This window comes from Heterodontus francisci, chromosome 10 (assembly GCF_036365525.1).
Source record: "Heterodontus francisci isolate sHetFra1 chromosome 10, sHetFra1.hap1, whole genome shotgun sequence".
In the NCBI taxonomy this organism is placed as follows: Eukaryota; Metazoa; Chordata; class Chondrichthyes; order Heterodontiformes; family Heterodontidae; genus Heterodontus; species Heterodontus francisci.
Window position 1 is genome coordinate 31,935,091 of NC_090380.1, and position 26,827 is coordinate 31,961,917.

The following is a 26,827-nucleotide window of genomic DNA, read 5'->3' on the forward strand; positions in this document are numbered from 1 at the left end:
TCATTATTCTACCATTAACACTCTCTCTGGACAAATGCTTTGTCTTTTACTGCAACTATTACCACTCCCTTTGCCATTTATTCCATGACATTTGTCATTTATCACAAACCTTCCCTTTTGTTCCTCATCCCCCTTTCGCTTGCTCAAAACCTATTACATTTCTAACCTTAGCCAGTTCTGATGAAAGATCATCGACCTGAAATGTTACCTCGGTTTCTCTCTCCACAGATGCTACCAGACCTGCTGAATATTACCAGCACTTGCTGTTTTTATTATAATCCTCAAAGGATTCACTTTTTAGTGAATCTGAGAATAACTCACTGGGTTTTCAAATACTTCAGGTAATTTCAATTTGTGCTCATTTCATTTTTAACAAGCCCACTGAAGCAATTTGATATTTTACAACAATCTTCCAATTGACAACTGTGTAGCAGCTCAACAACTTACCCAAGTAGTAGCTCAGGTGAACGATACCACCTAGTGGCAACATATTCTGTGTAATTCGCATTGCTGCCCTCTGACAAGTTCCGAGCAAATCCTGTTATTGTAGAAAGCCAAAAACATGAGTATATTATGTCTTAGCAAAGAAAAATATTTAATGCCTAAAAATTCCAAGCCTCCATATAAAAGCAATTTTCTGAAAAAATAATTTAGGGTTGTCATTAGGATTTCAGTAAAATGTAATTGCAGTTGCCAACTGCAAAACCTTTTCCTACAAGTTTTCTGAAGAGAATTTGTAGTCTTATTCATTCTCAAAAGTCACTTTTCATGCATTTACTCTCATTGAATATGATATATTTTAGTCAAAACTTGACTTTCTTTTGGGCAGATGAGAGGTGTGGTGGGACAGGATTGGAAGCTAAGAGAGAAAGAGGAGTTGCGATACAGGTGGCCTTATTTTTGGGAGTCTCACATTTTGCATATATGAGAATCTAATTTTTATTATGGGGGTTCTACATATTGTGTATGGAATCACTTTCTACATGTATGGGGGTTTCATTTTTTTACATGTATAGGGGTCGACAATAACTTGCACTTCAATGTAGAAAAACATCCCAAGGCGCTTAACAAGAGTGTTATCAATAAAAGTTTTTGACACTGCGCCACAGTAGGAGATATCAGGCAGATGACCAAAAGCTCGGTCAAAGTAGGTCTTTCAGAGCATCTTAAAGGAGGACAGGTGGAGTGACAGACAAACGTAGGGAAGGAATTTCAAAGTTTAGGGCTAAGGCAGCTGAAAGCATGGTCACCAATGGTGGAGCAATTAAGATCGGGGCTGTGCAAGGGGCCAAAATTGGAGGAGTGCAGAGATCATGATGGCTTGTAGGGCTGAAGGAGAAATAAGGAGAGGCCATGGAGGAATTTGCAAACGAGTTAAGGATACTGAAATTTTTAGACCAGGAATCAATGTAGGTCAGCAAGCACAGATGTGATGAATGAATGAGACTTGAGCAACTAAGATACAGACTGCAGAGTTTGGATCAGCACAAACTCATGGGGAGATGGTGGCACAGTAGTAATGCCATTGGACTAGTAATCCCAAAGCCCAGGCTAATGCCCTGGGGACATGGGGTAAATCCTACCACAGCAGCTGGAATTTAAATTCAATTCACTAATAAAAATCTGGAGTTGAAAGCTAGTCTCAGTAATGATGCCATGAAACTATCAATTGTTGTAAAAACCCAACTGGTTCACTAATGTCCTTCAGGGAAGGAAATCTGCCGTCCCTCCCTGGTCTGGCCTATATGTGACTCCAGACCCGCAGCAATGTGTTTGACTCTTAACTGCCCTCTGAAATGGCCTATCAAGCCACTCAGTTGTTCAAGGGCAATTAGGGATGGGCAACAAATGCTGGCTTTGCCAGCGATGCCCACATCCCATGAATGAATTTTAAAAAAGCTTACGTAGGGTGGAAGATGGGAGAACTGGCCAAAGCTCCAAAAGGTTTGACAATTCTGCTCTAAGTGAAGAGTTTAATTAAACTCCAACAGAACATCTCTGCATATAGTGACAATCTTGTATGTCTGGAATCAGAATGAAGGTCATCAATGGCACTGATATTGTCACAAAGGCACCAAACCAATTAAATTCAAGTTGGATGAAACTAAAAGGTACTTGTAGGAGAAACATGCAGAAAAGTATTCACATATCATTCACTCTGACAGATCAGTAACTGTGGTTGTAGTAATGATGGCCATGGAGAAGTCAGCAGAATGGGTTGACCAAATTTGCCTCCAACCAAAGACAGCACAGAGCTACAGATTAATCAGAAGAATAAATTGGAAGGATGAACACATGGCAAAAGGGGAAAAAGTAAAAGATAACTATTTGCAGTTATATGTCCATCCAGTGTAAATAATAAAATATTGAAATGGTTAATTACTATGAGTACCGAACTCTGCTCAGGATACTTTGATTTAAGCCACAAAGGAATGAGCTTCCCTAATATTTCAGCAAGATTAACTAGCAAATACCCATGCCAAACAGACCAGTAAGGTTCCAGGTTCAATTACTGGACACTTGGGCATAATGACAAAGGATGCCTAGTAACCATGGAACCATAACCTGGCAAAAAGTCAATTCCTTCAAGAGAAGGAAAGAGAGAAAATTGATGAAGAGGAATAAAATATCACAGTAAAATTGCTGCTATAAGGATTTCACATTCCTTGCCATTTAATTGTTTTGGGCACTGGCCAGGGAAAAAAAGTATGCTTTAAAGTGCCCATAGCACCAGCAGCAACTCATCAGGCTGCCAAATACATTAAGCCATTGCTGAAAAGCAAATTATTCCTTAACGTGGAACACTGAATATCTTCCTTCTTTACGGGATGCCAAGACTATCCTATGAAGAGAGAATGGGGAAACTGGACCTGTATTGTCCAGAGTTTCAAAGAATGAGGGGTGATCTCATTGAAACCTACAAAATACTTAAAGGGATAGACAGGGTAGATGCAGGTAAGATGTTTCCCCTGGTTGGGGAGCCTAGAACCTGGGGACACAATTTCAAAATAAGGGGGAAGCCACTTAGGACCGAGATGAGGAGAAATTTCTTTACTCAGAAAGTTGTGAATCTTTGGAATTCTCTACCCCAGAGGTCTGTAGAAGCTCAGTCATTGAGTATGTTTAAAGCAGAGATCGACAGATTTCTAAATACTAACGACATAAAGGGATATGGGGACGGTGTGGGAAAAGGCATCGAAGTGGATGATCAGCCATGATCATAATGAATGGCAGAGCAGGCTCAATGGGCTGAATGGCCTACTCCTGCTCCTATGTTAAATGGAAACTTGCTAAATTAACTTTAATCGCTGCTCTTTTCTGACACGCTGCATGCATTTCCAATGATGTCTGGTGCAGCTGTGAAATTTTCTCAATAAAATTTTCTCCTTTTCTCCCTCCCCTTAGTTACATGGACATCCAACAGTCAGGATGTTGGAATCTTACCAAGTGACTGCTGACTGCTTCCTAGGCTGAAAAGTGCCTCAAATCCATTCCCTCCATATCCGACTTTCGACACACATCCTAAGTTATCCCTACTGACATTATGAATTATTGCAAAGATGAAAGGCTGCGGAGATTGAGAGGCAGAGAGATGCAAATCCATGAAGGGCTGTCATTTCAGCATACGGTGAAGCATTTTATATGAAGAAACGCATGCCACCATGTAAATGTGTTAGGCCAGCCAGTATCTTTTCTAACAGAGCATGAGGCTTCAAGCAACTGAGGACAAGACTAGAATTGAAACCATCCATTTCAAATTTATCAGCCGCACAAGTATACTCCTTTACATTCAAAGCAAACAGAAAATTATTTTTCTCCAACAATCAAAACAAATAATTTCTAAAGACACAACAAAACTATCTCATAACTCTGCAACTGGCTTAGTTTCAAATCACATAGTAGTGAAATCTAGAAGCGGGATCCTTCAAAAAACTGAAGAAACTAAGTACTTCATCTTTCTGCTTGCTGCACAGCAACAGGTATCTTCTTCACTTCATTGCATTCTGTGGAATTGCTACATTGTGAAAGGTGCCAACTTTTAGACTGAAGCCAACTCTATGACATTTCCTCCTACTTCCCCCTGGACCACGACCCCACTACTGATCATCAAGCCATTGTATCCAGGATTGTCACTGACCTCATCTGCTCTGGAGAGCTTCCCTTCATGGCATTCAAGCTCAGAGTTCCCCAAACCCGCACAGCCCGCTTCTACCTCCTTCCCAAAATCCACAAACAAGACTATCCAAGGTAGACCCATTGTTGCAGTCTGTTCCTGCCCCACAAAACTGATTTCTTCCTATAGAAACATAGAAAATAGGAGCAGGAGTAGGCCATTCGGCCCTTCGAGCCTGCTCCGCCATTCATTATGATCATGGCTGATCATCCAACTCAGTAACCTGTTCCCGCTTTCCCCACATATCCTTTGATTCCTTTCGCCCCAAGAGCTCTATCTAACTCCTTCTTGAAAACATGCAATGTTTTGGCCTCAACTGCTTTCTGTGGTAGCGAATTCCACAGGCTCAACACTCTCTGGGTGAAGAAATTTCTCCTCATCTCAGTCCTGAAAGGTTTACCCCGTATACTTAGACTATGACCCCTGGTTCTGGACTCCCCCACCATCGGGATCATCCTTCCTGCATCTACCCTGTCAAGTCCTGTTAGAATTTTATAGGTTTCTATGAGATCCCCCCTCACTCTTCTGAACTCCAGTGAATATAATCCTAACCGACTCAATCTCTCCTCATACGTCAGTCCCACCATCCCAGGAATCAGTCTGGTAAACCTTCGCTGCATTCCCTCTAATAGCAAGAGCATCCTTCCTCAGATAAGGAGACCAAAACTGCACAAAATATTCCAGGTGTGCCCCAACAAACAAATTTCTCTGCAGCACCTGTGGAAGAGCCTGTCACTCCAGAATTGGCCTTTATAGCCACTCCAGGCGCTGCTTCACAAACCACTGACCACCTCCAGGCGCGTATCCATTGTCTCTCGAGATAAGGAGGCCCAAAAAAGAAGAGGTCTCACCAAGGCCCTGTATAATTGCAGCAAGACATCCCTGCTCCTGTACTCGAATCCTCTCGCTATGAAGGCCAACATACCATCTGCCTTTTTTACCGCCTGTTGCTTACCTTCCGCAACTGGTGTACGAGAACACCCAGGTCTTGTTGCATATTCCCCTCTCTCAGTTTATAGCCAGTCAGATAATAATCTGCCTTCCTGTTTTTGCTACCAAAGTGGATAACCTCACATTTATCCACATTATACTGCATCTGCCATGCATTTGCCCACTCACTCAACATGTCCAAATCACCCTGAAACCTCTCTGCATCCTCCTCACAACTCACCCTCCCACCCAGTTTTGTGTCATCTGCAAATTTGGAGATATTACATTTAGTGCCCTCATCTAAATCATTAATATATATTGTGAATAGCTAGGGTCCTAGCACCAATCCCTGCGGTACCCCACAAGTCACTGCCTGCCATTCAGAAAAAGACCCGTTTATTCCTACTCTGTTTCCTGTCTGCCAACCAATTTTCTATCCATCGCAATACACTATCCCCAATCCCATGCACTTGAATTTTACACGCTAATTTCTTATGTGGGACTTTACCAAAAGCCTTCTGAAAATCCAAATAAACCATATCCACTGGCTCCCCCTCATCAACTCTACTAGTTAGATCCTCGAAGAATTCTAGTATATTTGTCAAGCATGATTTCCCTTTCATAAATCCATGCTAACTGTCCGATTCTGCCGCTGTTCTCCAAGTGCTCTGATATAAAATCTTAGATAACGGACTCTAGAATTTTTCCCACTACCGACGCCAGGCTGACTGGTCTAGAATTCCCTGTTTTCTCTCTACCTCCCTTTTTAAATAGTGGGGTTACATTAGCTACCCTCCAATCTGTAGGAACTGTTCCAGAGTCTATAGAATCTTGGAAGATGACCACCAATGCATCTACTATTTCTAGGGCCACTTCCTTAAGTACTCTGGGATGTAAATTGTCAGGCACTGGGGATTTATCAGCCTTCAATCCCATCAATTTCCCCAACACCATTTCTCTACTAATACTGATTTTCTTCAGTTCCTCCCTCTCACTTAACCCTGTGTTCCCCAACATTTCTGGTATGATATTTGTGTCCTCCTTTGTGAAGACAGAACCAAAATATGCATTTAGTTGGTCAGCCATTTCTTTGTTCTCCATAATCAAGTCCCCTGTTTCTGACTGTAAGGGACCTAACATTTGTCTTCACCAATCTTTTTCTCTTCACATACCTAAAGAAACTTTTACAGTCAGTTTTTATGTTCCCCGCAAGCTTACTCTCATATTCTATTTTCCCATTCTTTATCAATCCCTTGGTCCTCCTTTGCTGAATTCTAAACTGCTCCCAATCTTCAGGTCTGTTGTTTTTTCTGGCGAATTTGTATGCCTCTACCTTGGATCTAATGCTATCTCTAATTTCCCTTGTAAGCCATGGTCTGGCTACTTTTCTTGACTCTATTTTTACTCCCCTTGTCCAGTCTCTTCCCACCTACATCTTTGATTCTTCCGATGACTTTTGTCACTTTAAGTTTCCAGTTTCCTGGCCCTCACCATCTCCTATTCACCATGGACGTCCAATCCCTCTACACCTCCATCACCCACCAGGATGGTCAGAGCGCTCTCAGCTTCTTCCTTGAACAGAGGTCCAACCCGTCCCCATCCACCACCACCCTCCTCCACCTGGCTGAACTTGTTCACACTGAACAACTTCCCTTTCAACTCCACTCACTTCCTCCAAATAAAATGTGTTGCTGTGGGTACCCGCACAAGTCCGAGCTATGTCTGCTTTTTTGTGGAATACGTGGAACATTCCTGGTTCCAATCCTACTCAGGCCCCCTCCCTCACCTCTTCTTCCGGTACATTGATGACTGTATTGGTGCCATTTCTTACTCTCGCCCTAAACTGGAAAATTTCATTGACTTTGTTTCCAATTTCAACCCTTCTCTCACCTTCACATGGTCCATCTTCGACTCTTCCCTTCTTCGACTTCTCTGTCTGCATTTCTGGGGATAGGCTATCACAATATTCACTACAGCCCATGGACTCCCATAGCTGTCTTGATTACAGTTCCTCACACCCCACTTCATGCAAAGACTCGATTCCATTGTCCCAGGTTCTTTGGCTCCATCACATATGTTCGGACGATGCAGTCTTTTTCCTAAACTGAGCATTCGCCAACACCATTGTTGATAGGCTCGTCAACCGTGTCCCATCTATTTCATGCACTTCTGCCTTTACCCTTTTCCATCCCTCATAGAACCATGATGGGTTCCCCTTGTCCTCACCTTCCATCCCACCAGCCTCCATATTCAATGGATCATCCTCAACCATTTCTGCCACCTCCAACATGATGCCACCACCAAACACATCTTCCCCCTCCTCTTTCAACATTCCAAAGAGACCGTTCCCTCCGCGACACCCTGACCCACTCCTCAGCCAACCCCAACACCTCCACCCCCACTTTCCTTTAGCTCCATCCTTTCCTATGGCACCTTTCCATGCAAGCACAGGAGACCTAACACCTGCCTTTTCACCTCCTTCCTTCTCACTGTCCAGGGCCTCATACACTTCTCCCAAGTGAAACAGCGATTTACTTGTACTTCTTTCAATTTAGTATACTGGATTCACTGCTCACAATGCGGTCTCCTCTACACTGGGGAGACTAAGCGCAGACTGAGTGACTGTTTTGCAAAACACCTCCATTCCATCCATAAGCGCGACCTCGAGCTTCCTGTAACTTGTAATTTCAATTCTCCACCTTGCTCCCACCCTGACCTTTCTGTCCTTGGCCTGCTACAGTGTTCCAATGAAGCTCAACGCAAGCTTGAGGAACAGCCCCTCCTCTTTTGAATGGACGCTTTACAGCCTTCGGATTCAACATAGAGTTCAATAATATTTGATCATAATGTCTGCCTCCATTTTTATCTTTTTTCATGTTTTTTCTTCCCTGGTTCATTCCCCCCCCCACCCCGCCATTTCTTTCTTAATCCTTTTACTTTGTGTTCGGATGGCTGCTATCCTGCCATTAAAACCTCATCCAGACACTTCTTTTGTTTCTTTACTTCTCCCGTTACCACTCCCCCTTTGGCTTTGTACCACGAATCCTTTTGTCATTTAATCTCTCCTGCCCTCTACCCAATCACAGACCTTTCCCTTTTGTTCTTCTTCCCCCTCCCCACTTTCACTTGCTCAAAACCTATTACATTTCCAACTTTTGCCAGTTCTGATGAAAGATTACAGACTTAAAACGTCAGCTCTGTTTTTCTCTCCACAGATGCTGCCTGACCGGCTGAAAATTTCCAGCATTTTCTGTTTTTGTTGTTGAAGCTTTGTCTGCTTACTCAAATGGACATGAACATACTAATAGTACCATTTGAGTAAGAGGAGGGAGCTCTGGGGGTGCTCTTGCCAACACACAGCCCTCTGCCAACGCTATTAAACACAGATTATTTGATACTTTATAATTTGCTGTTTGTGCTGAGAGTAGAGCAGAATGGGCCAGTAATAAAGTGAGTCAGGAATAGGGAAGACTGTTCAAACAGGAATTTGTTGAAAGTGGGAATTCAGTGATGAGTAACAGAGAAATTGTGGATAGCAGTGGGTAAGAAGTACATTAATTATGTTTTAGCAAACTGTGGCTTAGCTTATTTACCTGTCAATCCACTGCAAGTAAGCCACTAGCAGGTGCCAATTCAAAACTGTGTGGTCGGCGGCTGATACACCAGTTGAAACTGGTCTGCGACTGAAGTATATAAAGAGTGATATTTGCGAGAGCCATGCTCAGGCTGAAAGCACAGCAGAGTGAGTTGGTTAAGGGAGTGTGCTAGGAACACAGTGAGGACTGCTAAAACAGGAATTTGATGTAAGTGGAAATTCAGAGCAGAGGGAGAAGGAGCTACTAAAGAAATTAACCAAGAAACATCCAAAAGCAGGTGCTAAATTATTTAATCACCATTTAATACTTACTAATATAACAGGTTACAAAATTATAAAAAGTAAGAATTAATAAATAAGAGACAAGGCTGAAACACTTTGCAGGAGCTTTAAGTTAACAAAAGTTAAATAAATGAATACTGACATTAACAAAAGGCAAATAGGCTAAATAAACTAAGCAATAAAAGTAACTGAAATGAATCAAATTAAATCCATCATAACTGTAATTACATCGTAACTGTATTAAAGGTGAATCAGTTAGAACTCAAAGGTAAATGAATAACTGTTGTACAACAAATAAATAAGTACAGGATAGTGACAGCACAGCAATGCATCAGGATAAAGGGATTGTTCTCTGACAGGATGTAACAAGTTAATTGTATATTAATTGTGTTTAATTGTATGCAGGTGGGGGGATGAACTTCAATCCCTGTAAACAGAAAAGAGACTGAAACTGTGGTTGTTGAGTTAGGAGGTGTATGCTTGTAATGTTTAACTCTGTAAATAAATATAGGAGTGTTTAAAGATTAGCTCCAGTTCTATCCTTCAACTTTAGGCAACCATCCTCCGCTACCATGTTCCAGTCCAGAAAGCCAGTTGGTGAAGGATAGAACTGGGGCCAATCTTTAAACACTTTTATATTTATTTACAGAGTTACACATTACAAGCATGGTGTTCCCTGGAGATCTGTACTGAGGACTCAGTTTTTCACAAGATATGTCAATGACTCTGATGAGGGAATAGGGAGATGTGCATCCAAGTTTGCAGATGGCACCAAATTAGGAGTAAATTGTGTAGATGGGAGCAGCAAAGTTACAGAGGGACACAGGCAGACTAATCGAGTTGTCATAACTATGGCAGATGGAATTTCAAAAGGGGAAGTGTGAGGTCATTTACTTGGGACATAAGAAAGGTAAATCAGAATAATTTTTTAATTGTGAGAGTAGGAACTGTGCAGGAGAAAAAGGATTTGGGTGTTCATGTACTCGAATCATTAAAATCTAGTGTACAAATGACAAAAAAGTAATCAGAAAGACTAATGGAATGTTGGCCTTTATTTCAAGAGGGCTGGAATACAAGGGGAGGAAGTCATGCTTCACTTGTGCAAAGCTTTGTTAAGACGCCATCTGGAGAAATGGCCTTGGAGAGGGTACGGCACATATTCCCCAGAATGATAGCGTTTAAAGGTTAAATTATGAGCACAGGTTGTACAAACTTGGCTTGTATTCCCTTTTTAGAAGGTTGAAGGATGATCTAATTGAGGTATTCAAAATGATAAAGGGATTTGATGGGGTAAATACAGATACCCCATCTGGTAGGGGAATGCAGAACAGGAAGGTGTATATGAATAAAGCATGCCAACAGTGCATGTTGTGCAGACTTTCAAAAATTACCACTTAATTTTGCCACAAAATTAGTTTGCGCATATGTGCACATCACTATCACAAACATTTCTTTAAACTAAACTTGAAGCAGCTTAGTGTTTTTGGAAGTTGATAATCACTGACAAACAATAAAGTGTTTCAAGACATTTTTTTAAACAAATTAATCCAGTGTTTAAAATAACTCAATTTTTTTTATAAATCAACCCAATTTGCTGAATCCAGACTCCTTTTATGAGCAAGTCCTATGACTGAAAATCCCTTAAAGTTGGTAAATATCAGATTGGTTTTCAAAGACAGATTTGATAGATTGTGTCCATAGACAGAACCTGTATCCACTGATTCACAGCACTGAATGCTTAGGATATGAAATGCAATGCCTGATAGGGTAGTGAATACTAGATTCAATGGTAGCCTTCAAAAAGGAATTGGATAAATAATTGAAAGAGAAAAAAATTGCAGGACCACAGGAAAAGAGCATAGGAGCGGGACTAACTGGATTACTCTTCCAAAGATCCAGCGCAGACTCGATGGGCCTAATAGAGTAATACAGCACAATGGGAAGCTATGATTCTAAATGAGCTGTGGACTCTCGCTCTGCAGTATGCAAAAGCATCTGGTAAAATTCACAACTGCATCTAATAAACTGTTATATACAATTGGATCTAGTATCCACAATATCATAACCAGAATTTTGTAGTTGCATTCCCCAATTATTGAACCAATGGGTTTGTTAAATATGGTGGAATGTCAGAAAAATAGTTCATGAATGACTTACCAAAATCACACAACTTTAACATATCATTGTGGCTGATTAAAAGGTTTTCTGGTTTGATGTCTAAAAAAGAACATATTATCACAGTTAGCTAACCAGGACTTTGAATAGGATCTCATTTGACTGACCGTTATGAAAAATTAATCCCATCAAATTGAACTGAACTATTGTGGAATTAATTTGTTTCGAGAGATGACCAACATTATAGAAAATTGAATTCACAATGGCTAACTGACCAGCATAGGCTTTAAATAATTATCTCTAGAATACATTCCAATTATCCTAATTGTACAAGTTTCTCAGACACTTGATACTAACTAGTTAACAAAAAAGTTAGTGAGAAAGAATTAAAAGAATGTGGCCAGTAATACAGTAACTTTGCAGGAAGTGCAAATCAATTTCTACCAAATCTATCCTCATCAGATCTGAGTTAGACAAAGCTTAGACTTATGATCAAAGAAAATGAATACCCGACTCTGTGACCTGCTCGCCAACAAAGGCCAACCATCTCTACATCAATCGTTTATATATCGAAGTGCCTATGTTAGCTGGCCTAGCTGTGCTAATACTTTGTATTAAAGCTAAAATATGCATGTTGCAACTCCTCACAGTAGCCACCCAGTCCATGTCAATATTCCCAGGCAGTGTAGATGGACAGATGACATAGCAAAATAAAACTTGTGTGTTACTCTGTCCCCCACACACTCATTTCCTAACAGACGGTTATTGGAGTAGCAACAAGATACATGAGAGCACATTGCCTTGCTTTCATCTCAGTCAGTATTTTGGACGGGAGGCTGGAAGGGAGCAGACAGAAGCGTCTTTCAGAAGTGAGGCAGAAGTTTAAAATACCTGCTTCTATTTTTAAGTATTTACATTAATGGAGCCACATGGATCAGTTTGTAAGCATACTACCTGACATGGAATTGATCCATACAGATCAAAAAGGTTTAAATCTGTGCTGAGATTGGCCTCAGGGAACCTGGGCTTTTTGGGGGGTGGGGGGGGGGGGGGAGGGAAAAGAGGAGGGGGAAAAATGAGCCTATCCTAATTGTTGTCTATTGATTCCTGCTCGAAAGTGCACGTGGACAAGATCAAGCTCACCTGTGATCTCTTTCACACCCCTCAAAAATCAAATAGTTGGTCAACATTCACCGTGACTGACAAAGAATAACCACACAGGCAATGTACCAGAATGCAGTAAGTAACCATGATCCAAACCCCAGTAGGACAGGAGGGAGAAATACAAGCTTGGAAAATTGAAAAAACATCTAGTCTAGTAGTATATTAGCTTCATTTCAAACTTGATCATGCCTCTAAAATCAGTACTCGGAGTATCCCTGATCCGACAAATCTATTTTCCATTAGAAAACAACAAAACTGAATTCAGCTCTGAGCAGACATCAAATACAAAATGGATATCCTATTATCAATGTACACAGAATAACTTGCACTCTAATTATCATGGTATGGGATGAAACAGTCAGTCCTCATTAGGTTGTGTTCCATATACAATCAATTGTTATACTAATCCAGAGCAACTGCACGCTCAAGCATAAAGAGAAGTAACTGAGTAACTGGCAAAATCAGTCCAGTAACTTGTTTGACTTTTCCTCATGACCATCACAAGAGTAGCACAATGCTGAGTGGAATCATACTGTTCTTTGCAGAATTCCTTTGAAAGCAAATTTAAGTATTTTACTGAATAAAGGATGTAATGAAGATATACGTGTCGTTGCTGAAATAAAGGATTCCAAAGTTATAACTCTTGCAGTGGTTACCTCTATGGACAATATCATTCTTGTGGCACCAGTGAATTGCTTTGATTAATTGGTAGATATAGTTTCGCACTTTTTCAGGTTGAACACCATTTGGCATCTCTTCAAGTAATTCAAGCATATTCTGGAAATCAAACAAACATATTCTTTCCATACTATCATAAAGAATATTACTTCACACAGCAGGTCAACAGAAAATGCTATTAAATTTAAAAATACTATAGTTAGATTTTGCCCGCATTTGAAAAGATATCGCACTGATTTTATTTAAAATAGGAAAATCAAAAGTCAGTTCCACAGTATAGGTCTTGCATTATTGATATTTTTACCAGCAACAAATTAAGCAAACAAATTATTCAAATAGTCACACCGGTATTGCAGGACATGATCATATATTCCTGAAACAGTAAAATAAAGTAATTCATTCACCTAAGATGACATGTTCCAAATAATTACGAAATCTCCAAACCAATATATCTATTTTGTGCAATTTCCTGCCCCTCACTAACACAGCTACTTTTTTCCACTCCTCTTTTGAAGGCAGAGAGTCATGTTGAGGTACAATTCTGCAGATGCTTGAAGCTCTACAGTACTTTGGCTAAAATGCTATTTATCATGTTAGCCGCAACAGCAGAGTGTAGGAAGACTTGACTGTGGGTGGCATCAGAGCCAAGCCTGATCCCATTCTGGTCTCTTCGGCATCTCTGATTTTAATCACTTGTCCATTGGCAGCCATGCCTTCAGCTGGCTAGGTCCAAAGCTCTGGAATTCATTCCCTAAACCTCCCACCTCTCTCTCAAGATGCTTCTTAAAACCTGCCTGTTTATTCAAACTTTTGGTCACCTGTCCTAACACTTTATGTAGCTTGGTGTCAAATTTTGTTTGACAGAGCTCCTGTGAAGGACCATGAGATGTCTGCAAGTTGTTGCCAATCTTATCCTCACCTGTGCACACCGTTGCAAATTTCCAGCAATGGTCACTGGGTGGTGACCAGGAGCAGGAACCCGGGGTTCATTTTCTCATCCTATGCCCAGACAAACTGAGGCCAACTTCTTATTCCAATCAAATCTTTGGCTGACATTTCCTAACTCAACAGATCAACAATGGAAACTAGGATTTTTGTGGTCTGTACAGCTGACCATCATGTCATACAATGCATTTACACAAGGACCAATTGGGAAAAACTTCCCATCTGCAGCTGTTGAAGGAGAAGCCATCTCTTAAATCAGGCAGAAAAATCTCTAGCTTTGCAGCTGTTCCAGTATCACTCACCTTCTCTACATATTCAAACACTAAATAAAGTTTTCCTCTTCTTCGAAAAGCCTCTTTAAGTTCAACAATATTTTCTTGCTTTAGAGTACGGAGCATTTTAAGCTCCCTTAATGTTGTCTCCTTAACTTCTTCATTTTCTGGAAATGAACACATTAAATATTAGATGCTGCAACTTTACTTACCCTTCAAATATTGGTAAAATATTAGGCTTTATTAGAACACTGTAAATTGATATGCATTAATTTAAAAGGATTTTGCCTGAAGTAAAGTAGTAAACTAACAGAACTTTTATTTCTTCCTTTCAAAATTACTCTTTCGCCCTCTTCATTCAAAGAAGAAAATGAATTACAAAGCTTTCATTTGCTTTGGTAGGGTCAATATATGAATTACAAGATTGTCACAGGGGTCCAACACAAGTTTTCTTGGATGCCTTTTTTATCCATAGGTTGATAAAAAGGAAACCTCATGTTTTCAAAGGTGTTGCGTTCTTGATTAACGCTGAAAAGATTGACTGAACTTAAATGTATGACCATCAGGCAAGACAAATTCCTACGATTGTTTGTTTTCCTTCCTGGATCACTTAAACCCAGGTGTGCAGCAACAGTTTTCCAAAGAACACAGTGGGCGGCACAGTGGCGCAGTGGTTAGCACCACAGCCTCACAGCTCCAGCGACCCGGGATCAGTTCTGGGTACTGCCTGTGTGGCGTTTGCAAGTTATCCCTGTGACCGCGTGGGTTTCCGCAGGGTGCTCCGGTTTCCTCCCACAGCCAAAGACTTGCAGGTTGATAGGTAAATTGGCTATTGTAAATTGCCCCTAGTGTAGGTAGGTGGTAGGAGAATGGTGGGGATGTAGTAGGAAATATGAGATTAATGTAGGATTAGTATGAATGGGTGGTTGTTGGTCGGCACAGACTCGGTGGGCCGAAGGGCGTGTTTCAGTGCTGTATCTCGAAATAAATAAAAAAATAATAAAACACTTTCATCAAAGAAGTAGTCAGCTGACTTATTTAAGAAGTGAACACAAAACATCCCTAAATGCAAAATACATACTATTATTAAAATCCAAATGCATCACTCTCCATGACAAAATTCTGGCTGAAACATATGGGACCTCTGCCAATCAAAACTAATGATGTGTTGCAGCCTCTAACGCATGCTGGAATCTGACACATGCTCTTGGAGGCTCATTCATCAACCCCTACCTCCAAGCACAACAAATCACCCATGAAGGGCAACTACCCCAACACAGCAATCCTTGCACATAAGGCAACATCGCTAACCAACAGGTCCACTCGTATGTAAGCCCGCTATACCCCAGCCTAATCCAACCCCAAAATCAAGGCCAAACAAGCTGCCTCTGTATCTTCACTTACAATGTTCACAGTGAAATCAAAATCATACCCAGCAATCTGGATGAATCAATGTACTCATAGGAACAGCAACAAGCCACTCAGACCCTTGAGCTTGTTCTGCTATTCAGTTATATCATGGCTGACCTGTACATCAACTCCATTTACCTTTGTTCCATATCTCTTGATACTCTGAGCAAACAAAAATCTATCGACCTCAATCTTGAAAATTTCAATTAACCTGGCATCCAACAGCATTTTGGGGGAGCGAGTTCCAGATTTTCACTAACCTTTGTGTGAAGAAGTACTTCCTGATTTCACTCCCAAATGGTCTGCCCTAATTTTAAAATTACACCCTTTTGTTCCGAATTCCCCGACGAGAGGGAATAGTTTATCTGCATCTACCCAGTCGAATGCCTTTGTTATTTTAAATATTTCATTGTAACATATTGGTAAATATACACATTTGAGAATTCAAGAAAAAGTGTTAACCTTATAAGGCCACAAGTCATCCAAGCCAAATTTGTACCGTCTACTGAATAAAGTTCACCAGCCACTGCTATTCGTACAGCATCCCAGCCTTGCTCCATGCATCAAAGTTCACAGAATTTGTCTTTAGTGTGCAAAACTCTTAAAAGTAAATCAATTTTAACAAGAGAAAATAAGCGGACAATGAGAGCACATAAATCTCTGGGCTGACAATAATTGGCTCATCAACCAAACCCAAATAGATAGCAGACCATGAAGGCGATAATATGAAAGAGGGAGGTTTAGTAGCTCTGGAATTAAGTCACTGCCTACAACATGAACACTGAACTCACTGAATGATATTAGACCAGGACTTGTCTGGAAGTGTATGTCGGAAGTTTGCATAACCACTTACACCTTCTCCAACCCCAACCATATTCAGAAATCCAAAATGACTGTCCAGAGTAAAACAAACTAGATGCCTTCAACTATGTTGACCAAACAGAGGGAAAACAGTGGGTTAACTGATGAAGACCATAGTCACAGACTTTATCCAATGGGAAACACAGCGAGATGGGAAACTAAATGCTTTGGAAGTGCCAATAAGTCCTTTCAAAATCAAGGATTCCCAACTCTTCAGAATTTTCTTCATTCATCAGCAGTACTGATATTTTTCAACAGTTGCTCTCACGGGTAGGGATAAAGTAGGACTGTGCTTTGATGTTGGTGTGAGCAAAGATGTGAATCAAGGATATATGAATATTTTCAAATCCTTTGATTGGAGAGTTGAATTTCCCAAGTTACAGTCTCGTGTGTCAACAAATGCTATTGCAACATTGACATTGCTGGAAGCAAATGTAGAGGTCTATAAATTTAATCAAACCAGAATCAATTACAAAATATCATCATTTTGCTGATGCCCTCTGCCTCAATTTTAGATAAGCTATGCATAATGAGAATTCTATTTTACTACTCAACAAGCTTTGAAAATCTGGCCCACATACTCAGAAAAATTAGTATTACATAATTGTGGCGCACTTTATGCTGTATCTGTTCACTCCCCGGGCTCTGCCCTTTCCTCACCATGTGGAGACCCTGATCCCAGAGCCAGGGAGCTTTTCCAGGCGAAGGACCATTACATCGTGCAGAGCAGGGAGAAGGCGCTGTGGGGCTGCCGAAAGGACGGCTCCTTACAACTCAAACCTGACAGACAGCGGAAAGCTGGGCTTCGCTCCCCCGCTTGAGGGAGCTGCAGTGTGGATCCAGCCCCAACTCCAGCACGCTGTGGGGCCGCGGGAAAGTGGCGGCGGCGAGCGGCCACCGCTGGCACCTGGACCATGGGCACCGCCATGAGGAAAGTGATGCTGACCAAGCCCACCTTCTGCCAGCACTGTACCGACTTCATCTGGGGGCTCGGCAGCTTCCAGTGCGACCATGAGTCCCAGGCCGGGTCTGGAAGTTGCGTTTCAAGGGCTCAGAGACGTGGGGTGTGGGGGAGAGCTTTGCTGGAAAATGTCTCTGGGTGAAGGCAGATTCTTTTAATTCGAGGCAAATGAGTGCCGAATGATGTCTGGGGGATAGCACAGACTCGAAGGGCCGAGTGGCCACGGATATTCGGGGGTTTTGCTATGACTATTGTGGATGGTGGAGGGTACTTCAGCAGAGAGTGTGTACTCTGCTTGTTAGGGCCACTGCTCAGCGATATGAGCTAACAATCCCACTGCCTTGTGGGCGTCTCGGGAGATACTAAGGCTAAGGGAGTAAACAGAAAATCCGGAGTGGAGCCCCTAAGGTGGTCATGTGTCACCTTTGGCACTTTACCGGCAGTTCCTGCAGCCAAACGTCATGCTCTGCACTCCTTTGGACCCAACTAGGAAGGCTGAAGGGGGGCTTTTGACGCTTGGGCAACTCACAACCTCCATACATTCCGCCCAGGCAGGCTCCATGTAGAAGTCACTCCATAGTCGCCTCACAGCGACCAAAACAACATGGAAGGCAGCAGTTACGGATTTTAAGTCCAGCTCAATTGGTATAGAGATTGGGTGCCACGGGTTGCCTTTGTCGGTGGGAGAGGTCGTCGCATCTCATTGGGCAGCTACCACCCACCTCAAACCGGGCAGCCCCCATTCAGAAAGGTTCTGTCCTGCCACAGTCCACCTACTTCAACGGGTGCTTGGAGCTCAGGGTCATTGCCTGACAAGTGGATTGTAATACAGCACCAAACAGCACGGCAAAAAAAGGAAAGATGGTACCAGCCCTTCATTTTGCAAGAACTACGTGTCCTGGCCTGTAAGAAGATCTTACACAAATAGATGACTCTCCGAAGACCGCCATCATTAACAAGCTCAGAAGACTCAATGTGGACATTGCAGCACTTCATGAGACACGCCTCCCTGCAAGCGGATCATTAAGGGAGCAAGACTACACCTTCTACTGGCAGGGTAGGAATCCAGAAGAACCAAGACAGCATGGAGTGGGCTTCGCCATCAGAAACTCTTTGCTCAGCATGATAGAGCCACCCTCAAATGGCTCAGAATGCATACTGTCCATCCGACTGCTTACCGCCTCTGGTCCAGTACATCTATGCTCCAACACTCTGCTCCCCACCTGAAGTTAAAGACCAGTTCTACGAGGAACTCCATAATATCATTAGTCGCATTCCTAATACTGAACATTTGTTCCTGCTGGGGGACTTTAACGCCAGGGTTGGAGCCGACCATGACTCAAGGCCCTCCTGCCTTGGGCGCTATGGCATTGGAAGGATGAATGAGAACGGACAGAGATTGCTGGAGTTGTATACCTACCACAACCTCTGCATTACCAACTCGTTCTTTCAAACTAAACCCTGTCACCAGGTTTCATGGAGACACCCAAGATCACGTCGCTAGCACCATCTGGACCTCATTGTCACAAGGCGAGCCTCCATAAAAAGTGTTCCAATCACACGCAGCTTCCACAATGCGGACTGCGACACCGACCACTCCCTGGTGTGCAGCAAAGTTAGACTCAAACCAAAGAAGTTACATCACTCCAAACAGAATGGCCGCCCACGCATCAACACGATCAGAATTTCTTATCCACAGCTGTCACAAAGGTTTCTCAATTCACTTGAAAAAGCCCTTCAAAACACTCCTGCAGGGGATGCAGAGACGAAGTGGGCCCACATCAGAGACGCCATCTATGACTCAGCAATGACCACCTTTGGCAAACGTGAGAAGCAGATACAGACTGGTTTCAATCTCACTTTGAAGAGATGGAACCAGTCATAACCGCTAAGTGCACTACACTGCTGAACTACAAGAAAGGCCCCAGCAAGTTAACATCCTTAGCACTTAAAGCAGCCAGAAGCACCGCGCAAAGCACAGCCAGGTGCTGTGCAAATGACTACTGGCAACACCTATGCATTCGTATTCAGCTGCCTCCGACACCGGAAACATCAGAGGAATGTATGACGGCATTAAGAGTGCTTTTTGGGTCAACCATCAAGAAGATCGCCCCCCTCAAGTCCAAATCAGGGGAAACGATCACTGACCAACGCAAGCAATTGGACCGCTGGGTGCAGCACTACTACTTAGAACTGTACTCCAGGGAAAATTATGTCACTGATACCGCCCTCAATGCAGCCCAGTCTCTGCCAGTCATGGATGAGCTGGACAAACAGCCAACAAAATCGGAGCTCAGTAACGCCATTGATTCTCTAGTCAGCGGAAAAGCCCCTGGAAAGGATGGCATTACCCCTGAAATATTCAAGTGTGCCAAGCCTGCTTTACTCTCAGCACACCATGAACTGTTTTGCCTGTGCTGGGATGAGGGAGCAGTACCACAGGACATGCGCGATGCCAATATCATCACCCTCTACAAGAACAAGGGTGACTGCGGTGACTGCAACAACTACCGTGGAATCTCCCTGCTCAGCACAGTGGGGAAAGCCTTCACTCGAGTAGTTTTAAACGGACTCCAGAAGCTGGCTGAGCGTGTCTACCTTGAGGCACAGTGCGGTTTTCGAGCAGAGAGATCAACTGTTGATATGCTGTTCTCCCTTCACCAGCTACAAGGGAAATGCCGCAAACAACGTAAGCCCCTCTACATTGCCTTCATCGATCTCACCAAAGCCTTTGACCTCATCAGCAGATATGGTCTCTTCAGACTACTAGCAAAGATCGGATGTCCACCAAAGATACTAAGCATCATCACCTCGTTCCATGACAATAAGAAAGGCACAATTCAGCATAACAGTGCCTCATCTGACTCCTTTCCCATCCTGAGTGGTGTGAAACAGGGTTGTGTTCTCGCACCCACACTGTTTGGGATCTTCTCCTCACTGCTGCTCTCATGCATTTAAGTCTTCAGAAGAAGGAATTTTCCTCCACACAAGATCAGATGGCACGTTGTTCAACCTTGCCCGTCTTAGAGCGAAGACCAAAGTATGGAAAGTCCTCATCCGGGAACTCCTCTTTGCTGACGATGCTGCATTAACATCTCACACTGAAGAGTATCTGCAGAGATTCATGGACAGGCTTGCGGCTGCCTGCAACAAATTTGGCCAAACCATCAGTTTCAAGAAAACGAACATTATGGATCAGGACGTTAGAAATGCTCCATCCATCAAAATCGGTTACCACACTCTGAAAGTGGTTCAAGAGTTCAACTACCTGGGCTCAACCATCACCAGCAACCTGTCTCTCAATGCAGAAATCAACAAGCGCATGGGAAAGGCGCCCGCTGCTATGTCCAGACTGGCCAAGAGGGTGTGGGAAAATGGCGCACTAACACGGAACACAAAAGTCCGAGTGTTTCAAGCCCGTGCCCTCAATACCTTGCTCTATGGCAGCGAGGCCTGGACAACGTATGCCAGCCAAGAGGAACGTCTCAATACATTCCATCTTCGTTGTCTCCGGAGAATCCTTGGCATCAGGTGGCAGGACCGTATCTCCAACGCAGAAGTCCTCGAGGCAGCCAACATCCCCAGCATGCAAGCCCTACTGAGCCAGCAGCGCTTGAGATAGCTTGGCCATGTGAGCCGCATGGAAGATGGCAGGATCCCCAAGGATGTATTGTACAGCAAGCTCGTCACTGGTATCAGACCCACTAGCCATCCATGTCTTCACTTTAAAGACGTTTGCAAACGCGACATGAAGTCTTGCGACACTGACCACAAGTCGTGGGAGCCAGCTGTCAGCGATCACCAGAGCTGGCGGACAGCTATAAAGGTGGGGCTGAAGAGAGGCAAGTCGAAGACACTCAGCAGTTGGCAGGAAAAGAGATAGCAGTGTAGGGAGAGAGCCAACTGTGTAACAACCCCGACAATCAACTTTACCTGCAGCGCCTATGGAAGAGTCTGCCACTCTAGAATTGGCCTTTATAGCCACTCCAGGCGCTGCTCCACAAACCACCTCTGGACGCTTATCCACTGTCTCTCGAGACAAAGAGGCCAAAAAGGAAAGGAAGGACTTAAACCTCGCACAGTTCTAAAATAGTTTTACAAAGAGGAATTATGGTTCAAGCCTCTTATAATGGAATTGCCTATATGAGCGTTAATTTCTGCTGTAACTGGCTGGCAGGTTCCTAGCAAGTGGGCCCACGGATTCCTTTAATGTCCCAATTGAGATTCAATGTTTAAGCAGGGAAACTTTCATCTTAATTTTAAAGTTAGCAGTTTCATAGAGATGGAACCTTGGCATATTTTGTTCTATTCCAGAAAGACAGGCGATGAAGGATAAAACTGGAGCCTTTACAGACTTTATAAGCTTTTATTTACAGAGATACACATTACAAATATGCACCTTCAAACTCAACAGTTTCAGTCTGCTCCTATATACAGGAGTACAAGTGAATCCCCAGTTAATGCTCTCCCCAGTTAATACCCACCACCCGAATTCAAGTGAATACTCAATTACCATAGAATTAATATATTTGACCCGGAGAGGTCTCTGACCACAAATCCACACTGTCACTAACATTGCTTACATCCACCTCCGCATCATTGCCCAACTCCATGCCGCCTCTGCTCGTCTGTTACTGAAGCCCTCATCCAAGCTTTTGTTACCTCTAGACTTCATGATTCCAATGCACACCTGGCTGGCCTCTCATCTTCCACCCTCCACAAACTTAAGCACACACAAAGCTCTGCCGCCTGTATCCTAACTTGTACTTGCTGTGAATATTCAGTCTTTAAGCATGTTCAAGTGAGATATCCATAGATTTTTGGCTACTTAGTGAATCAAGGGATCTAGGCATAATGTGGGAAGGTGTAGCTGAGGTCGATCAGCCAGCATCTTGCTTGTTGGCACAGCAGGCTTGAGAAGCTGAATGGCCTTCACCTGCGCCTATTTCTTACTTTTTCATGTTCTTAAGTCCTGCATCCATCACGCCTGTGCTTGTTGACCTACATTGGCTCCCAGATGAGCAATGCCTCTATTTAACATTCTCATCCACTTTCAAATCCCACCACGGCCTTACCCCTCTTCATCTCTGTAACCTTCACCAGCCCTACAACCCACTGAGATATCTGTGTTCCTCCAATTCTGGTCTTGAGCTTCCCAGATTTTAACTGCACCACCGTTGGCAACTGTGCCTTCAGTTGCCAAGGGACTATGCTCTGAAATTCCCTCCCTAAACATCTCCGCCTCGACCTCTCTCTACTCCTGTAAGACAGTTCTTGAAACCTACCTCTTCGACCAAGCTTTTGGTCATCTGCCCTAATATCTCCTTACGTGGCTGCATGACAAAATTTCTTTGGTAAGGCTCCTATGAAGTGTTTTGGGAAATTTTACTACCTATATAAATGCAAGTTGACTTTGTTGTTGAGATCAGTACTGTGGAGCTCATGCTTCTGAATTAAACATCACTGCACAAAGCATGCTACTTAAATGGGATAGCGAGTACAATGCATGTTGAATGTAATACCAATTGGTATAGAGATAATAATCAGCTGCTACATTCAGCTATGCTCCACTGGCAAATGGAATTCAATCCGGAGAAGTGTCAGGTAATGCATTTGGGGAGGGCAAACAAAGCAAGGAAATATACAATAAACGGGAGGATATTGACAGGGGTAGCAGAAGTGAGAGACCATGGAGAACATGTCCACAGGTCCCTGAAGGTGGCAGGACAGGTAGATAGAGTGGCGAAGACGACATATGGATTGCTTTCCTTTATTGGCTAGGTACAGAATACAAAAGCAGGGATGTAATGCTGGAACTGTATAAAACACTGGTTAGGCCACAGCTGGAATATTGCATATATTTATAGTCACTACATTACAGGAAGGACATAATTGCTCTGGAGAGAGTACAGAGGAGGTCTACAAGAAAGTTGTCAGGGCTTGAAAGTTGCAGCTATGAGGAAAGATTGGATCATCTAGGCTTGTTTTCCTTAGAACGGAGGAGGCTGAGGGGTGACTTAATTGAGGTGTATGAGGGACCTAGATAGAGTAGACAGGAAGGACCCGTTTCCCCTAGCGGAGAGCTCAATTACCAGGGGGCACAGATTTAAAGTGACTGGTAGAAGGATTAGATGGAACATGAGGAAAAACTATTTCACCCATGTGGGTGTCTGGAATTCACTGCCAGGAACGGTGGTGGAGGCAGAAACCCTGAACTCATTTAACTGGTACCTGGACATGCACCTGAAGTGCTGTAACCTGCAAGGCTATGGACCAGGTGCTGGAAGGGGGGGGATCAGAGTGGGTTCCTAGTTTTTTTGTCCGGCGCAGACACACTAGGCTGAATGGCCTCCTTCTGTGCCATAATTTTTCTCTGGTTCTATGGCTGATATTGGAGCATTCTTGAATAGAGAGGGGAGCCATGCAATAATGGGGAATGAAGCAAAGTGTTACTGTGAAATAAGGGTATTATTGTTATTTAAGTGACTATTAAAATATGGTCATTAGTATGAAACTATATATGTAAAGGTTTAGTTATGATTCTATGCCAGGAACAAGATTATAAAATTTGTCACATTATGTAGGAGATATTTTCTGTGATGCACAACTCATTTTGTAGTAACCACCAGCTATACAACTTTACATGACCACGAGGTAGTACAGTAATTTGTTCTTTGCAAATGTTCCTTACAGGTTGCACATACCTTCACTATCCTTGAACTTCTTGATAGCCACAATTTCATTGGTTTCCTACAACAAATGAAAACCAAAATTAGCAACAAAAAAAATTCCAAGATAGTCATTTTAACCCATTAGCATGATGTGTTTATTTGATTATCTGAATGCAGAAATTAAAATATGTCAAAAAATATCAAGCGGTCCTTAAACAATGAAAATTATGCATAGATTAATTTATGAGGAAGTACAAAATTATGCAAAAACATACAAAAGCATTTTCAAATTTTAGCTCTGTCAGCTGTGACTCAGTTGGTAGCATTCTCGTATCTGAGTCAGAAGGTTGAGGGTTCAAGTCTCAAACCACAGACTTGAGAACAAAAAATCTAGGCAGACACTGAGCGAGTGCTGCATTATCAGCTAAGATGCTAAACTGAAGCCCCTTGTGATCTCTGAGGTGGATGTAAAAGATCCCGTGACATCATTTTGAAGAGGAGCAGGGGTGTTATCTCCGGCATTCTGGCCAATATTTATCCCTTAATCAATATCACAAAAACAGATTATCTGGTCATCATCACATTGCTGTTTGTGGGAGCTTGTGCACAAATTGGCTGCCAAGTTTACTGCATTATTCCGACCGCATGAAGTCTCCTGGCATCATGATAAACATGGGCAAGGTGATTATTACCTACTGCTTTCCCTCAAGTGATTAATCAGTGCTCCTCCATGTTGAACACGACATGGAAGAAGCGCTGAGGGTAGCAAGGATACAGAAAGTACTCTGGGTGGGGCACTTCAATATCCATCACCAAGATCACCTGGATAGCATGACTACCGACCGAGCTGGTCGAGTCCTTTTGGACATATCTGCCAGTTTGGGCCTACGGCAGGTGGTGAGAGAATCAACATGAGGGATAAACCTACCTGACCTCATTCTCACCAATCTACTGGTCGCAAATGTATCTATCCATGACAGTATTGGTAGGCATGATCACCATACAGTCCCTGTGAAGACAAAGTCCCATCTTCGCGCTGAGGACACCCTCCATCATTTGTGTGGTACAACAAGTGTGCAAATGGGATTGATTCCGAACGGATCTAGCAGCTCAAACTAGGTATCCATGGGGTGCTGTGGGCCATCAGCAGCAGCAGAACTATATTTAAACACAATCTGTAACCTCATGGCCCAGCATATCCCTCACTCTACCATTACCATCAGACCAGGGGACCAACCCTACTTCAATGAGGAGCGTAGGAAAGCATGCCAGGAGCAGCACCAGGCATACCTAAAAGTGAGATGCCAACCTGTTGAAGCTACAATACCAGACTACATGCATGCTAAATATCGGAAGCAACATGAAAGAGCTAAGCGATCCCACAACCAATGGATGAGATCAAAGCGCTGCAGTTCTGCCACATCCAGTCGTGAATGGTGGTGGACAACTAAGCAACTAACGGGAGGAGGAGGGTCCACAAACATCCCAATCCTCAATGATGATGCAGCCCAGCATGTCAGTACAAAAGGCTGAAACACTTGCAACTATCTTCAACCAGAAATACAGAGTGGATGATCCATCTCGGTTTCCTCCTGAGTTCCCCAGCATCACAGATGCCAGCCTTCAGACAATTTGATTCATTCCACATGATATCAACTAACGACTGAAAGCACAGGATACAGCAAAGGCTATGGGCCCTGACAATATCCCAGCAGTGGTAGTGAAGACTTGTGCTACAGAAAGAACCGCCTGCACCCCCGTCCCACCTCCAACCCTCTAGCCAAGCTGTGCCTGCACAGCAACACTGGCATCTACCTGACAATGTGCCCAGCTTTGTCCTGTTCATAAAAAGCAGGACAAATTTAATCCAGCCAATTACTGCCCCATCAGTCTACTCTCAATCATCAGCTGAGCATTGGAAGGTGTTGTCGTCAGTGCTATCAAGCAGCACTTACTCAGCAACAACCTGATCGCTGATGCTCAGTTTGGGTTCCACTAGGGCCACTCAGTTTAGACCTCGTTACAGCCTTGATCCAAACATGGACAAAAGAGCTGAGTTCCAGAGGTGAGGTGAGAGTGACTGCCCTTGACATCAAGGTAGGTGATTGGTCGATATCTCGTCCGTGTCTCTTCACGGCCAAGTGGTTTAAATCAAGAGACTTTATTACAACTGAAGAGTACAGTTAAGAAATTCACTTTTAAAATATTTAAATGCCAAATTAATTAATTAAATAGAATAGAGATGGCTGGGCAGGCGATGTGTTGTAGCTGTAGTATGTGGGAGCTGGTGGGGGACACCAGTGCGATCCACGATGGCCACATCTGCAGAAAGTGTTGGCTGCTTGAGGACCTTCGGCTCAGAGTTGATGAGCTGGAGTCTGAGCTGCGAACACTGCGACACATCAATGAGGGGGAAAGTTACCTGGACACTGTGTTTCAGGAAACAGTCACACCCCTTAGATTAATTACATAAATTTGGACAGTGGTCAGGGACAGGAGGGTGTGACTGCGAGTGAGGCAGGTTTGGGGATCCAGAATTTAGCTTTGGAGTAGCCTCAGTCAGTGCCCTTATCCAACAGTTACGAGGTTTTTGCTCCCGGTGTGGACGAGGGCACAGACTGCAGGGAGGATGAGTGAACCGACCACAGCACCTGGTTCGGAGTGTCATTCAAGTGGGGAGAGAAAAAAGAAATGTAATAGTAATAGGGGATAGCATAGTTAGGGGAATAGATACTGTTCTTTGCAGCAAAGATGGAGTCCCGAAGGCTG

The 26,827-nt window shown here is 43.1% G+C and overlaps 1 protein-coding gene across 3 annotated transcripts in view; it reads right to left on the bottom strand.

Moving 5' to 3' along the window:
* cdkl5 (cyclin dependent kinase like 5) overlaps nt 1-26,827 on the bottom strand; it is a 172,021-nt gene that overhangs the window by 80,209 nt on the left and 64,985 nt on the right. For all 3 annotated transcript variants that reach the window (XM_068040382.1, XM_068040383.1, XM_068040384.1), the window contains 5 exons: nt 24,092-24,137; nt 14,186-14,322; nt 12,917-13,037; nt 11,139-11,198; nt 448-538 (listed from right to left, as the gene is read on the bottom strand). In XM_068040382.1, coding sequence (XP_067896483.1) covers nt 448-538; nt 11,139-11,198; nt 12,917-13,037; nt 14,186-14,322; nt 24,092-24,137 — 455 coding nt within the window. The remainder of the gene's footprint in view (nt 1-447; nt 539-11,138; nt 11,199-12,916; nt 13,038-14,185; nt 14,323-24,091; nt 24,138-26,827) is intronic.